General features: G+C 47.5%; 1 protein-coding gene across 3 annotated transcripts in view; it reads right to left on the bottom strand.

Annotated features, from left to right (window-relative positions):
• Window positions 1-16,206, bottom strand: part of ARHGEF11 (Rho guanine nucleotide exchange factor 11) — a 1,841,770-nt gene that overhangs the window by 1,175,275 nt on the left and 650,289 nt on the right. For all 3 annotated transcript variants that reach the window (XM_069604553.1, XM_069604546.1, XM_069604551.1), the window contains exons 8-9: window positions 1,579-1,698; window positions 796-850 (exon numbers count right to left, since the gene is read on the bottom strand). In XM_069604553.1, coding sequence (XP_069460654.1) covers window positions 796-850; window positions 1,579-1,698 — 175 coding nt within the window. The remainder of the gene's footprint in view (window positions 1-795; window positions 851-1,578; window positions 1,699-16,206) is intronic.

The following is a 16,206-nucleotide window of genomic DNA, read 5'->3' as shown; positions in this document are numbered from 1 at the left end:
AAATAAATGGCTTTCGGAGTTCATATGGCAATTGCTGAATATTCTATAAACATTTAATGTCAAATAAATGTACTTTACCAAATGTACCATGTTGCGGTTTGTTTTTAAAGTACAGTTTCATATTCCGAATTGTGGCGCGCTGTGTTGTGAGTTGATCTGTGTTGGTTTCCGGGTTCTGTGTGAAGTCGTGTAGAAGACGACTGGGCACGTTTGCCTACGCAGCACAGAAACGTCACGGAGAGAGGTGGGGAATATGAATGTTTTGATAATGTCAGGCTCAGGGGCGGGGGATATGATTTAGTGCCGCAAAAGCAGGTCCGCCAGGGCGCTGGGGGAAATGATAGGATTATCACAAAATGGCAGCTCCCTGATGCCTGTTTTCACGTGCGTTTAATGGACCAAAACTCGGGTAAGATCCATAGGAAATGTTTCTAAAATTGAGCCACTTAGGCTTAAAAACACATGGCCGACCCGTAGGGGCAATAAAAAATGTTGACTGAACCATTCCTTTAACACACAGGTGAGGAGTTCCACAGGTGTAATAACTGGGTAGCACTCCCTAAAAGGGGCACAACAACATCCCAGCATTGAACGAGGCCAGATGCATATTTTAGAAATAAGAGATACCAAGCATGGGGGTGGGAGGGTAATCTTTTGCCAAACTGTGATGCAACTACAAAAGACTTTCAAGGTCCGGCTGTTGCATGACTCATTACAATGACCAAGACATTTAAAATGTCTGCACATTTCTGTAGCAACTCCAAGTATCTAAATTAACGCAAGTGTTTTACTCACCTTCCACTACTCTGACACACGCGGGGCTGGTGTCGCTCTGCGACCTCAATGACTCCTGAAACAAACCCAAAAACAAGAATGAACACTGTGACCACAGGCTGAACAGGAAATGTGAAAAAGGAACTGCATTTCAGTTCTAAACTTGTGTACATACTACTAATTACCAACTATGTTTTTATAGTGCACCCATTATTAATGTAGATCCTTGCATGTGCACAGGTAAAGGGCAAACCTTCTTAGCGGGAGTGACATGTGCACAGATTTAAGGATATTGCAATAGAAACATGAAACCAGAATATAGGAACAAACACTAGTAGTTCAGTGGATGACTACTAGAATAAGTGTTTGGGGTGGTCATTGGTTGATGTGTGATCTCTGGACAAAAAGACACAGAACAGCATAATGTCTAGTTCCTTTTGCCAAATCGCTGCTTGAATCCACACAACAAAATAACTACCAAGAGGGACCTCAAATCACATTGGATCAGTCTTAAAATCAGAGCTCATGACAAACATGGAAGATGACATTGGCAGTCAATGACTCGCTAAACTCGGCGTGAGAAGACCACTGGCGCACCTTGTAACAACAAATCAGTTGAGTAACCCGCCACTACAAAGTTATGTTGTAGGTTTAAGTGTGCTATAACATTATTTGAAGTAACCTAGATCAAATGTTCATATTAAATATTGCTTTGGATTTCTGCAGATGTTATTTCATCATCACGGCTGAAATGATCACACAAAAAATAATAGAGAATAGAAATATAAATTTTGCATGACTTACCGCTGGTCCCATAGTTTCTTGTCGAATTTTGAGTTGGAGCTGGTGAACCCGCCTCCGTGCGCCCTCAATTTGTTCTTCAATGAGGGCGGCAGGACTCCTGCTGTACACTTCACATAAACTCTACAAAAGAAAGAAGAGACAACCCCAGAGGTGTAAAATAAATGCCCCTACTGTTTCCAGCACACAGATATGCCCCTTCTTCAGATCTGGTGTGGACAGATTGCAGTCCCACTCAGAATGCCATTATGTGATATCAAAAAGAACACACTCTGACTCTTGCTTCTGAATGCATTGATAATGTCTCATCCTAGTTTGTTTATTATAGAAGGTGGTGCCATTCAATTTATACTACAAATTCTGCTGCCAAAACCATATCTAAACAAATGCCAGGTTGCAACTGGTAACTGCATCCAAGTTTGCAGTACCAGAACGAGCCTCAGCTCCCTTGAGGGCATCTCTGCCTCTTCAAATGTGCACTGTTAAGTAGTCCAGAATACCTTTCCTCCGCCCGGTTTGCTTGCCGGATGCAGGTTTGAATGATGCAATTACCAGTTCCAAACCAACATTTCTGTGTGATGTGCTGTCTACGGCACTGCAGCCCTGAAGAAAGTGGTTACACTTGATCACATCACTGAAACAGGTCGGCCCAGTTTTTTGGTTCCCGTGGGTCTTCCAGCACAAAGGAGACCACATTGTCAGAACACTGGTGTGCAGCACTAGGTGCGCACAACTCTCCAATTTGTGAGCCTTGTTTTTAGCCATTATTTTTTAACCCAACTTGAAGTCGCTAAACAGGATAATAGAAAAGTAATCAAATCTACCCTGTAGGACCTCAATCACTCTGGGGCACAGTATTTAGTGCTTTTTTAAGTATTTTTTTACTTTGCCATTTAGCAAGTCCCTCTGTTGCACTAAATAAGTCAGGGCAAGCCTCGTTTTCTGTCCCCTAAACCTAGATAAGCGGCACACCTCGGCAACCTAGGGTATAGTCACTGCAGGAGGGCATAGCGAGTATGGTTGGAGGGTAAGGTACGTTGAACTTGATGAGAAGAATGAATGAAAAATAAATGCAGACCTGTTCTCTTGTTTGTGTGATAGCAGACTGGAGAATGTCACCTTTGAGCCACATAAGAAGGGCACCAATGTTCTTATAGGAAGGGTGTATCTACCAAATTCTAAACGTCCACAAGATGAGAATAAATAATGGACTAGATGCCTGGCTACTGACAACCACATGCTACAAATTATAGTCACATTGTTTTCATATTCGTCAGTGAAAGAAATGGCCATGGCGTAATGGCATCAGGCTTGTGAAGTTTCTTACTGCAAGTTCTGTGCAGTGAATGGAAAGAACTACAAACGTTTCTAACATAGTTCAAATGATAGTCTATCAACAGGTGTAGCCTAATCTCAAAACTAACAGAGCAAGTAATAGATGAGCCAGATTACTAAATCAAAAGCAATATTCATGAGCACTAGTCTTGGACCCATACAATTACCGTAAAACTTAATAAATGAAGGAACCCCAGGGAAAACCACTGAATCCGCACCACCATAAGAAAGTCTGCAATTTGCATTAACCACATAATTACATATTGTGCCAAATCATAAAACTGCATAAAGCAAAATAATGTTTATACTATATGACAATGCATTACTTACCGTAAAAGCATTTCTGATGGTTGTATCTGCTTAGATTCACATGCTGTGCATAGGTCCGACATCCAGTGGTCACTGCAGAGTATTGCATTTTGTTTTTCGTAGTCGAAAAGGGGACGTCGACAAGGCGTGTCTGTAACACTATCCCTATAGTGACGTGCGTTGTACCCACAATCCCTCACGCGTCGAGGTCACTCTGTATTTTTCTGCCCTGAGGGAGCCTTCTAGACGTGAGTGAGTACAGAAAAAAGAGAGATAAAAGGAAGTCTATGTTCCTTCCATCCGAGCGGGGAGGAAGGGTGGGCGCATGTGAATCTAAGCAGATACAACCATCAGAAATGCTTTTACGGTAAGTAATGCATTGTCTTCTGATGTTTGTTAATCTGCTTAGAATCACATGCTGTGCATAGACTAGCGAGCAGTACCCGGAGTTGGCGGTGGGTTATGAGAAGGAACAGTAGAGAAAAGATGTCTTAATACTGCCTGTCCCACCTAGGAGTCAGATCTTGAGTGTGCATCTAGACAGTAGTGTTTTGTAAAGGTGTGCACAGAACTCCAGGTAGCCGCTTTGCAGATGGACTCAAGGGGAACATTTGCAATGAATGCTATGGATGCCCCAGTGCCTCGAGTGGAATGTGCTCTTGGCTTGAAGGGTAGTTCTCTCTTAGCAAGAGTGTAACAGAGAGTGATGCATTGTACAATCCATCTAGATATAGTGGACTTAGAGACTGCATCTCCTTCTCTTCCTGCTGCCACCGAGACAAAGAACTGATTAGTCTTTCTCAGTGATCTGGTTCTTTCCATGTAGAACATGAGAGCTCTGCGTACATCTAGTGTATGCAGACTTTTTTCTCCCAAGTTGGAAGGGTTTTGAAAGAACGTTGGTAGTTCTATAGATTGGTTTACATGAAATTTAGAGATGAATTTTGGTGCAAACCTTGGGTGTGTGCGAAGAACCACCTTATCCTTGTGAACTGATACGAAGGAGTCTAATACAGAAAGAGCCTGTAGTTCACTTACTCTCCTAATGGAGGTGATAGCTATTAGGAAAGCAGTCTTAAGAGTGAGGTATTTAAGAGTTGCCTTGTGCATGGGTTCGAAAGGAGTGCCCATGAGTCTAGAAAGTACCACGTTTAAGTCCCACCGGGAGCTGGGCTAGCTATTGGGGGGTGTATTCTCTTTACCCCTTCCATGAAGGCCTTTATAACTGGTATCTTCCACCACGACACTTTAAGTTGGGAAGTGGTGTATGCAAAAAGTGCCGCTAGGTGGACTTTAATGGAATTAAACACTAGACCTGAATCCAGTAAATGGGTCAAGTACAGAATAATGTTAGTGGCAGAGCAGTCAACCGGGTTGATGTTCTTACTTCTACACCAGATGACAAATCTTTTCCACTTGCTAGAATAGCAGTGGCGAGTATTAGGTTTTCTGGCTTCCCTATGCACAGCATGTGATTCTAAGCAGATTAACAAACATCAGAAATTAGATTTCAATATTGTCTTTTGGCACAAAACTTGGTTGTATACGCATGACCACCTTTAAAACACAACGCAACTGTGAATCATTTTCTTACTTGTGATTTTTGTTCTGTTGCTCAGTTGTTAAATCTCAAATGAAAAAGTTCGGGTTGGCTGGTGTCTGCTTCGCAAGGGAGGTGTCACTATGAACCTTTCAGGTCATTATTCACCACCCTCCACCACTCTGAAATTTGGGAGTCTGACCGGACGCCGGCATGATCCCCTTCGCCCAAATAAGGTTAAGAAAAACGTGTGCATCAGTACTGGCAACTCAGACTCTGCATCAGCCTTTTTTTTTTACCAAAATGAGCCAAATAAAGGAGCCCTTTTTATCAACTCACAGGTTGCACTATGCGAGTTTCTTTTGTGAACGCTGATTTAATGGGACTTTTAGGACCGTGGCCATAAACGAACCTCAGACTGTGCGGGCAGAAGCCATCAATGTGTCAAGGACGCAGGAGCCACAGACATCCATAGGGGAGGTGCTATGAAGGAACAAGTTACTTACCTGTAACTGTTGTTCTCCAGCATGGGTCTGGCATGGATTCACATGCTCATGAATATTCCCCGTCGTCAGGCCGGGAATCCTCGGTATAGAAACAAATCAGTATCAGTTTCGTTTCTGATCTGTCTTTCTCAGTAGTAATCAATCACTGGTCTCTGGGTCATACTGCCCCCAGCTAATGACTGCCCTCTCCCTAAGCCCCGCCCCCGGCAGCGATCCTCAGATTTGGTAGCACGTGAAGTGGCAGTATGACCAAGTGAAGAGGGGTAGGCGGGAGGGTTCGCATGTGAATCCATGCCAGACCCATGCTGGAGAACAACAGTTACAGGTAGGTAACTTGTTCCTTCTCCAGCATGGGGTCTGGCATGGATTCACATGCTCATGAATATAAGAATAGATAGCAGTATACACATGCACAACCACGGGAGGTGGAAAAAGGCTCAATATCAAGCAATACAACAACTCAACATTAAGCAACTCTTACCTCATCAGGCTCAACTTAGGCGAACAGGTTGCGCAGCACTGCCTGGCCGACTCTGGACTCCTCCCTGGAATCCCGGTCGACGCAGTAGAATCTCGTGAAGGTGTGCGTCGACCTCCACGTAGCAGCCCTGCAGATGTCGAGCAGGGGCACACCAGACAGGAACGCCGTAGTAGCAGCGATTGCTCTGGTCGAATGGGCTCTCGGACGGCATGGCAACGGTCGGTTTGCCAACCGGTGACAGTGCATGATGCAGCCGGAGAGCCATCTGGAAATGGAAGTCTTCGAGAGAGCCTTCCCTTGATTCACAGGTCCAAAGTTCACAAACAGCTGTGATGTCTTCCGGAAACTCTTCGTGCGGTCCACGTAGAACTTCAGCGCTCCATCTACATCCAGCGAGTGCAGAGTCCTCTCAGCCGGCGACGAAGGCGACGGGAAGAAAACTGGCAACACCAAGGGCTCGTTGAGGTGGAAGTCCGACGGCTACTTGGGCATGAAGGAGGGGTGCGTCCTTAGCACCACCCTCGTGTCGTGAAAAGTCAAGTATGGAGGCTTGCCAGACAGGGCCTGGATCTCTCCCACTCGTCGTGCAGAGGTGATGGCCACGAGGAATGCTGTCTTCCACGACAGAAACTTCAACGGCACTGAATGCATAGGCTCGAATGGGGCCCCCATGAGCCTAGTCCGCACCACGTTGAACTCCCACGCCGGGGCAGGGGCCTTCACCAGCGCGAATGATCGTAACAGTCCTTTCATAAATTCCTTTACCAGTCGATGAGACCACAAGGACGCCCGTCCTGTAGTTCTGGTGTAACGTGAGACGGGAGCCAGATGTACCTTGATGGAAGCGTGAGACAGGCCAGCCTTGGCCAAGGACAATAGGTACGGCAATACTTGAGGGGCCGTAATCCGCAGAGAGTTAATCTTCTGTGCACGGCACCAGACAGAGAACCTCTTCCATTTGTGTCCGTAGCACTTGAGAGTTGAGGATGCCCTGGCCTTCGCAAGAACCTCTCTGCAGTCGGCCGGGATGTCGTACCCTCCAAACTCTAGTGCTGCCGGAGCCAGGCCTGCAAGTTCAGCGACTCTGGTTCATGATGAAGAATGGTGCCTCCTTCTCTGGAGAGAAGATCCGCGTCCGTCGGCAGCTTGACTGGTGTGGACGCTGACAAGTCCAGAAGGTCCGGGAACCAGAACTGCCTCGGCCACGCCGGTGCGACGAGGATCATCCTGCACCGGGACCTCTTGAGCTAGTTGACGAGCCGGAGTAGCAACGGCAACGGCGGGAACGCATAAAGGAACAGGCCGTCCCAAGGGAACGAGAAAGCATCGCCCATGCTCCTCGGTTGGGGAAACCTGCTGGCGAACCTCCGGCACTTGGAGTTCGCCACTGTCGCGAAGAGATTGATCTGGGGTTCGCCCCATCGTCGGAAGACTCGGTCCACTTGATCCTGGCGCAGTAGCCACTCGTGGCACGAGCGCAGCTCTCTGCTGAGTGAGTCGGTGATGGTGTTTTTTATCCCTGCCAGATGAAAGGGTACCAGAAACATCCCTTGGGCGACGGCCCAATGCCACAGATCCTGGGCTTCTTTGGATTAGGCAGGGGATCTGGTTCCGACCTGCTTCCGAATGTAAAACATCATGGTGGTGTTGTCGGTGAAGATCCTCACCACCTTGCCCTTGAGGGACGGAAGGAAGGACCTGAGGGCCCAGAACACTGCACAGAGCTTCAAGATGTTGATGTGGAGAGTCTTCTCCTCCGGGAGCCAAAGGCCTCTCGCATGGAGACCCCCGGTGTGCGCTCCCCAACCTTCCAGGGAGGCATCCGTCGTCACCGTCACCTGGTGGGCCGGGGCTAGGAAACCTGTTCCAGCCGTCAGATGAGAGCGGACACCCCACCATTGTATCGGCTGACGGAACGCTTCGTCGAGCGGGATCCTGTCCTCGAAGCTGCCCGTCATCTGGATCCAGTGGGCGTCGAGGAATTCTTGCAAGGGCCGCATCCGAAGTCTGCAGTGGCGCACCAGATAAATGCAGGAGGACATCATTTCGAGGAGGGACTTGATAGACCTCACTCTGGCCACGTCTGTGGCCAGCAGACGTTGCACCTTTCCCAGGATGGTCCTTATCCTTTCCTCCGACGGTGAGGCCCGCTGTGCTCCCAGAAACAGGGCGACTTGCGACGGGACCAGTTGGGATTTTGGAAAGTTGATGGAGAACCCCAGGTCCGTGAGCAGCTGGACGGTCTTCGCAGTGTGTTCCACGGCGAGCTCCCTTGTCCTTGCCCGTATGAGCCAGTCGTCCAGGTAGGGGTAGACGTGGATCCCCTGCAGGCGCAGCCGCACCGCCACCGGTGCTAGGCACTTGGTGAACACCCTGGGCGCCGATTTTAATCCGAACGGGAGGGCCTTGAACTGGTAGTGCGCCCTTTGACCACGAACCTGAGGAACTTTCGGTGTCTCTTTAGGATAGGGATGTGGAAGTATGCATCCTCCAAGTCCAACGACGACAGGAAATCGCCCTCCTCCAGCTGTCCCAGCACGTGCTGGAGGGTGACCATCCGGAACTTCTGTACCTTGATGTATTTGTTCAGTCGTCGCAGGTCCAGGATGGGACACCATCCTCCTGTCTTCTTTACGAGGAAGTATCTTGAGTAAACTACGGAGCCCCGAAGCCTCTTTGGAACGAGCTCGATGGCACCTTTCCTGAGCATCGCCCTTACTTCCAACAGCAGTTGAGGGACGTGATTTTCCTTCCTGGCCACGGGAGGAATGCGGGAGCACCTCTTGTGGAACTCGAGGGCGTGCCCCAGGGCCAGGGCGTCCAGCAGCCAACGGTCAGTGTAGATGGACTCCCACACGCCAACAAACTTTGTCAGCCGGCCTCCCACCGGGGTGCTTCGTCGGGGGCCCGACCCGACGGTCGGTTCAATCTTGCTTGGAGGCCGCTTTGCCTCCTTGACCACCTTGGCGACGACGGCGGGATCCACCTGACTTGCCGCGTCCCCTGTGGGCCTCCTGCGACGAAAATCTTGCCGCTTGACGGTACGTAGAGGAGCTGCTGCCGGCTCCCTTGGAGGCACCCTGTCTGCCTATGGAGCTCTGAAAGGACGGCCGTCACTGCTGGAGCACACCCAGTGAACGGGCCGTCTCCGTGTCCGTCTTGATCGCCTGAAGGGACTCATCAACCGCCTTGCCAAAAAGGTTGTTCCCATCGAAGGGCATGTCCAAAATCTTGGTCTGTACGTCCTGGCGAAAATCCGTCGCCTTGAGCCATCCTCGTCGTCTCAGGCAAACGCTATTGCCCAACTGACGGAAACCGGTGTCGGCGATGTCCGTAGCCACCGTAATGGCGTGGTCCGAGGCAATCTCACCTTCCTGTAAGATCTCCCGGGTCTCAGTCCTCTTGGCGTCCGGAAGGAAATCCAACAGAGGGGCGATCTTGAACCATAACTCCCTGTCGTAGCGGGCTACGATGGCCAGGGCGTTGGCCGCCTTGATGGTCATCGCTGCAGATGAGATGACCCGTTGTCCCATCGCATCCAGCTTCCCACCCTCGCCGTCCGGCGGGGAGGTTCAAGTCGAGGCCAATGCCCCCCCGCTTTCTTCTTGGCCGCTGCCGAAACGACCGAATCCGGGGTAGATTGCGCCCTAAGGCACAAGGGGGCAGCGTCGGGGACCCGGTACTTCTTCTCGTACCGGTCCCTCTTCGCAGGAGCCGTGGCAGGGTTCTTGAGGAGGGCAAGCCCCTCATCCCAGATGTCATCAAGAAGCGGTACGGCGAGGACCGTCTTCCTTTTAGCCTCGCGCCGTTGGTAAAGGAACCCTTCCTTCTTTTCTTCGGGGCAGAGCTGGAAGAGCTCGGATGCTCTGGAAATTATAGCATGGAAGGATCCAATCTCGTTGGGCGGGGACGCCCGGCAGGGGGCGACGGGGGACACGTCCCGTCGTCGCCTCAGTCGTCAGCCGTACCCGTCATAGTCATGTCCATGCCTGTATCATCCCCGTGGGTAGTGAACCGGGGGGGGAGGGAGGGTGAAGGCCGCAGAGGCGGGAGAGGAGGCCTAGGATGCGTCGTCGTCCTCTTAAGTGGTGGGCTCTCCGAAGGTCCTGGCTCCGGTTCCCCCGTCGGGTCTGGCTCAGGTACCTCCGTCGGGGGAAAGGGCAACCTAGTCCTAATCTCTGAGCATAAGGACTGGATGGCTGACAAAATGGCCGCCGAAGTGTCCTGCGGCGCCTGAAACGACGGGAGCGAGGGCTCTTGAGGAGCCTCGTCTGCGTCACCGTCGCCCTCGTCGTCGCCCTCGTCGGGAACCCTCCCTAAGGGCTGGGCCTCCTCCACGACTTGGATGAGCTCCTCTTCAGAGGTCGTGTCGGTATCCACAACGGCCACCAACCCCTCCCCCACCCTTTCCAACGAGGACTTCGTGGGGGTCTTCTCGATGGGCCTGAAAGAAGACTCCCTCCGCAGTGGCAGGGAGACTCTGGTACCTGAGGGCGCCTCCACTGGTGTAGCCTCCACAGGCTGAGCCAGGGCCGCGGCAACATCCTCAATCGAGGTCTTAGCAGGGTGAATTAAGGCCAACGTCACCTTCTGTACACCTGGGGCCTTCACCTTGGGGGGGGAGGGTCCGAGCCTCGCTCCCCCTCTGCCGGAATCTTCGAGATCGACTGGGGCCTCCAAAGAAGCTTCGCCGGGTTCTCGGACTTCCTCTTACCCGAGCCAGAGCGTTGGCTCGTGGTCGATGGCGCCGGGGAGGATGCGCCCTGCCTGGCAGCCATGGAGCCCGACCGTTCGGCGCTCCCGGTGCCGCGGACTCGCGGTGCTTAGCCTTTTGTTGGGCCCCCGTCGCCGGAGCACCCTCACAGGACTTAGAAGACCGCTCGGACGACTTCTTCTCGCCTGGCGGGCTCTTACCTTCCAACCAGTTGGCGAGACGGAGGTGGCGATCCTTAATGCTCCGCTCCGACATGTTCCAACAAAACGCGCAGTCCTTTTCCTTGTGCGTCTTGTCCTCATGGAGACAGTAGAGGCATAACGAATGCTCGTCCTCCTTGAAAACGTTCTGAAGCTGGCATCCAGGGCAGGTCGTGAACAGCTTCCCGGGCGTCAAGCTCCCTTTCTCCTGGGCCATGTCCGGGGTAGGCCTCGGAACCTCTGGAATCCTCCAAAAGCGTAACTCGACGAAATCTTCATCCTTGAGGGGCGTAGAAACTCCAAAACGGATCCCCGTTGATCGGAAGTAGAAACGGTGGAGCTTGAGGCTCTATTTAACCGAAAAAATTAGAAAATCTCCTGAAAAAAGCGCGAAAAAACGCAGCAAAAGCTCGAGAGCTACAGCACGAGGACTCCCAACACTTGAACGTGCGGTAAAAATCTGAGGATGGCTGCCCGGGGCGGGGCTTAGGGAGAGGGCAGTCATTGGCTGGGGGCAGTATGACCCAGCGACCAGTGATTGGTTACTACTGAGAAAGACAGATCAGAAACGAAACGGATACTGATTTTTTTCTATACCGAGGATTCCCGGCCTGACGACGGGAAATATTCATGAGCATGTGAATCCATGCCAGACCCCATGCTGGAGAAGTAAAGTAATTAGTTGGCTAGGAAATGAATACCATTAATGCTATGTGAGAATTAAGTAAGGCACTGTTCGAGGCAACGTACGTGCAACTAGATGCCCCCCATTATCTTGTGATGGTGGGTTCAGCTGCTTTAGAAACGCACGCTAGTCATGTGAATGTGGAGTATGTGGTTTTTACCATTCTGTGTAATGTAAAGCTCCTTTAGGAATTGGTTTATTTCATGTGGGTAGGCTAAATAATATTACATCAAGCTTGGATGGTCCTGTAAAACCATGTCCCAAGAATGCACTGTTAGGAAGTACATTCTTAATGTAAAAGACTAAATAATCATACAGCCTTCTCTTTATGAAACTAAACCCCAAGGTTTCTGTTCTCAGGGGCAATGTTGTGGGACAAGAATACTATGCTAGTGTCCAGACCCATTTCTGCACAACTGTAAGGAAATAAACCTCATCTCTACCTTAGGTGCCCAACTTCCTACTGGATTTGTTCTACACCTCCATGGCGTGGGGGAGGTGCTTACAGCTGAGCACCTTTGTATCAGTCTTCCCTTTAGAAGCAATATGACCTCCACTCACACAGCTCTGCATGGATTCCTGCGGCGCAGACTCATACACAAATCTGCACCTTCTTATCTGGTTTCTAGCATCCAAACTCAGTCATGCTCCTACCTACTTTGTGCATGCAATTTAGCCCTCAGTTAGGGGCATTTGTTAAAATAACCTAGTCTATGGGATTTTGAATGAAGAGAAGGTATGCATTGATAATTAAGCATAAAGTCATGTACTACCAGGTGTTTTGTTTGAATTTCTGGCAGAGGGTCTGTGTGATGTCATTAATCCAAGATGGCTGACGTTACGGATACTTATTTTGTTTTTGCGCTGTAAGTGGTTTTGGGGTGGTTGTATTAAAAATGTGCCTATTTTTTTTTTAACATGATTAATGGAAAAAAAGTTCATATAAGGAATGTTTTGATATCTTTCACCGTTTCAGATATAGCCTCGTAAATGATTTCTACTTCATCACAAACCTGTATGCTCACTAAATTTGTAAGTTTGAAATAATGTGCAACTTTCTCATTGAAAAATACAATTTATTAAAACTACAATAATAGCTATTTACATTTGAAGAGAGACATTAAGGTAAACAGGTCATCTTCTGAGTCCCAGAGTTCATTTACATCGTATACAAAACCATTATCACAATGCTCTTTGTCGCCACTACACTTGCACAGTTCTGTGCACCTTAATGACCAAGCTCAAATTTGCAATGCAAAGCACACAATCCATTGAAGCATGCACACCCTACCATCTGTATGATTGATTGTGGTGAACATGGAAGCGTACAAATAGTGGGAGAGTATTCATCCCCTGCCTTCTCCTACCCAAAATGTAATGGCTCTGGGAGAGTCGGATGTTGTTGATCAGCGCATCGCCACTCCATAACCTTGTAATTAGTCCGCAAGACCAATGGTATTAGAGAGCATCTTGTTGGTGGCAGATTTTCACTTTACATGTCTTTTTTTGTAAACATCCACCAACGCAGTTGACCAATGTCCAAAATCGTTGTTCCTGGCAAGTGTACTTGACAAATGAACTATTCAATCAATTGTTCATCTTGCTTCTTAAATTCTTCTAGACATCCAAGTCTTTCCTAAGCTTCAAGGATTTTTTTTTCTGAAGTCTTTCTTCGTAAAGCACCCGGTAACATCACACCCTAGTGATGCCTGCACTTTTGTAGGCCCTAAGCAATAACGCGCACGTTTGAGATCTATAAATCTTCTATTAGTTCCAACTCCTGTGACAAAAATTCTGTCAGATGGGGAAAACAGTGACCGCCACCATTAAAGGACAAAAAACATTGTTATCGAGTGAAAAAATGTGCAGGGTAGTAGCACGACGATGTGATGCATAAAGAGAGTGAAGATTTTTTTTAGTGTCCATCTCCTCTTGTGTGCTTTCAATGTCTCCAACATCATTTCCATCTAATGGCTTACCTTCATTTCTCCAACTGCAACCAAGATGTTTTTTGTCCTTTGTGCATGCAGGATTGCATTGAGAGCCATGTTGTTAACACATATTTAGTTTAGAATGAAATAGGAGAATTTTCAGGGAAAGAAATTCAATATGTGTAGAATCCATGAATTTGTACTCAGCAGGTGTTGCATTTCATGCTCGTTTCCTTCGCATGGAGTTCTTGAGTGTATTTTCTAGGTAGCTATCAAATACTAAATGAGTTACATCATACTTGAGCAGAAAATGTTATATTTTCTTGTTGAATTCAATTGCAAGGTCATGGCATGTCTTAAAATGTTTCTGCAGTGCTTGCAATTCTGCCATTCCAGCAATGACAGCTGCGGAATATGTTTGCTCTGGTACAGATAATCTGTCATCAGTAACAAATGAAGAGACCTCTGTCATGTTGTTAGAAAACTATGTATGTTGTTCCTCTTGCAGTATCTTCACCAGATTGCTTTTGTTTGCAGCTAAAATCATTGTACATCCAAGTTGCAGTGAGAGCGATACTGCAGAGAATTCATAATTATTCATCATTCCTGTAGATCAATGTCAGTTCGACTTTGTGAAGCAATCCGCAAACGTGTGAACAAAGGATGATCTGCGTTCAACTGCACTATGGTGTCTGATACTTTTGTCTTAACATTTTTGTGGCACTTTTGCACAGCTGAAGGTTCTCTTTCTTCATTTGTGCCCATAGGCTACAACTGTCTGATTCAATCCGGTCTTCATTAAAGCTGTGTACATTTCACAACATTTTTCTGTCATTCTGAGGTGTCGTCCTTTTTTAATCAAAAACCGTTTGTCGAGATGTTGAGTTCTTTTACATCAAAATTCACAGGATTGGTCAATGTCATCATCTTCCTTTTGGTGTGTTGCTTTGGATGCTGCTAGGTGGTGATGTGGTGACCATTCACAATCCGATTTGTACAATTTCCTTTGCTTCTGTGACAGCATTGACAGCTCAGCAGAGGCTAAAAAGAATTTAACTAGAGCCCGTTTATTTGAAGTACTATTAACCACACCACCAAGCACTTTCATTGCTCGGTTTTTATGTTCCAGAAATTCATCTGAACCTAAAGCACAAAAGGGTTCCTTTATTTGGTTTGCTACCCAATTGCCTTTCTGAAAATCACTCCACAAGTTCAGGCTTTTGCTTTCATGCCATTTCATTTCTGCTAAGTACCATGCAATCATACTTGCACAGCTTAGCAAATCGAGGGCTAAAAGGTACTTAAACTCTTCAAGTGATGCAAAATGTAAATCTCAGTTTGCAGTTCAGTCACATCTGATATATAGAAGCATTGTGTCCACCATATGAATGTACTCAAGAGCAACTCTTGAGAGTTGGTTTTTCTTGGGAATCTTTAGCCTCAAATGCTTCCATTTTGGCCATCGTGTTCACATTTATCAGAACCGTCAACGTAATAATGTACTGATTTTGATTCTTGGGAATCATCCATATGCACACTTTTAAGTAACTTTGTTTTATTTTTATTTATTTTATTTATTTGCGTTTTTAAACCGCTCACACAGCCCGCAGGCATCAAGGCGCTGTTACAGGAATGGTTGCGTAATTGTTATATATTTTTTTGTCTTAGTTGCGTATTTATAACGTGCTTAAACACCCAGAGGTTTCTAAGCGCGGACCCGGGGATCGAACCTGTGTTGCTTCGTGTCATCTTGCATCCAAGGCGAACATGTTGCCGTTGAGCTATCGTCCCTCTTCTTAAGCTCAGGTTCCATCCTTTCCTTGATTTCAACATGCTCTTTGTAGAATTCATCGATGGTGCATTTGAAAAGTGCAAGCCTTAGCAATGTTGGTGCTTCAACTACTCTCCTTCTGCACTTTCCTGATACAATCGACACATTTGCATCGTAAAGTACATTTTAGGTGGCCTCAATGCCTGTGCCATCCAAGAAACAAACAATAGCTCGAAGCATGGCCCTATATGTAGCTCACGTGGTCTAAGCATCCAGTTCTTTGACAAGTCTTTTTTTAGCCACAGCTCATTTTTAAACCGGCTTGTAAAGGCCAAGATCCAATGTTACAACTGTTTTTGATTCCGAGGTGATAACAGATGTTATTGTCTCCAAATTCTTCATGAATGTGAGCTGTGTTTGTGTGCTTGTTGGACTGGCAACTATGAGTGGGAGTACACAGACTCTACTTTCTTTAGTTGGAGGATCACTTTTAATGGATTTGTAAGCTGAGCAAGTCAGAACTGTAGTGAGTGGTTCTGACTCTGTCTCACATTAATCAGTTTTGGTTTCTTTGGTGAGATTACAATGTGTATCCAGCAACTCTTCATCAAAACATTCTTAAAAATCACTCAATGGCGAGATTTCCGCCATCATCCAAAGTAGGTGCTCAAGCCTTTTGGAATCTAAAATAATCGTATTCCTCTCTGTAAAATCAGTGATTTGACTGCTTACAGGATTCTGTGGTCTACACCCTTTGGAAATGTTGAAAGATATGACTTCAACCAGGGAATGAGGAATCTTCTGCAGTGATCTAAGTGATGATGGTCCTGATATTTCAAATGGATTTAGGATATCTGACTCCTCCTCCTCCTGATAGACCACCATAACTGTACAGTGCAAATTTCCTTTACCATACACAGTATCCTCGAGGAAGTCAATGTTGTCAGGAGCACAATAGACAAATCTACCTCTGACCAGTTCTGAATGAATGTAAGATCCTCCACACTCCTGTCCAAGATCAAAAGGACTCTGGAGCAATCTATAGAAACTACCATCCTATGCAGAAATTGAATGATTAATTTGCTGCGAGGAGAGGTGTGCATTGAGAGCCCAACTGTCACTTGCAGGGGCATTTTGCAGGTATGCTGTGTGGTAGAAG

Source organism: Ambystoma mexicanum, chromosome 1p (genome assembly GCF_040938575.1).
Source record: "Ambystoma mexicanum isolate Mex_15411 chromosome 1p, UKY_AmexF1_1, whole genome shotgun sequence".
NCBI lineage: Eukaryota > Metazoa > Chordata > Amphibia > Caudata > Ambystomatidae > Ambystoma > Ambystoma mexicanum.
This window is presented reverse-complemented; position numbering and strand designations above follow the sequence as displayed.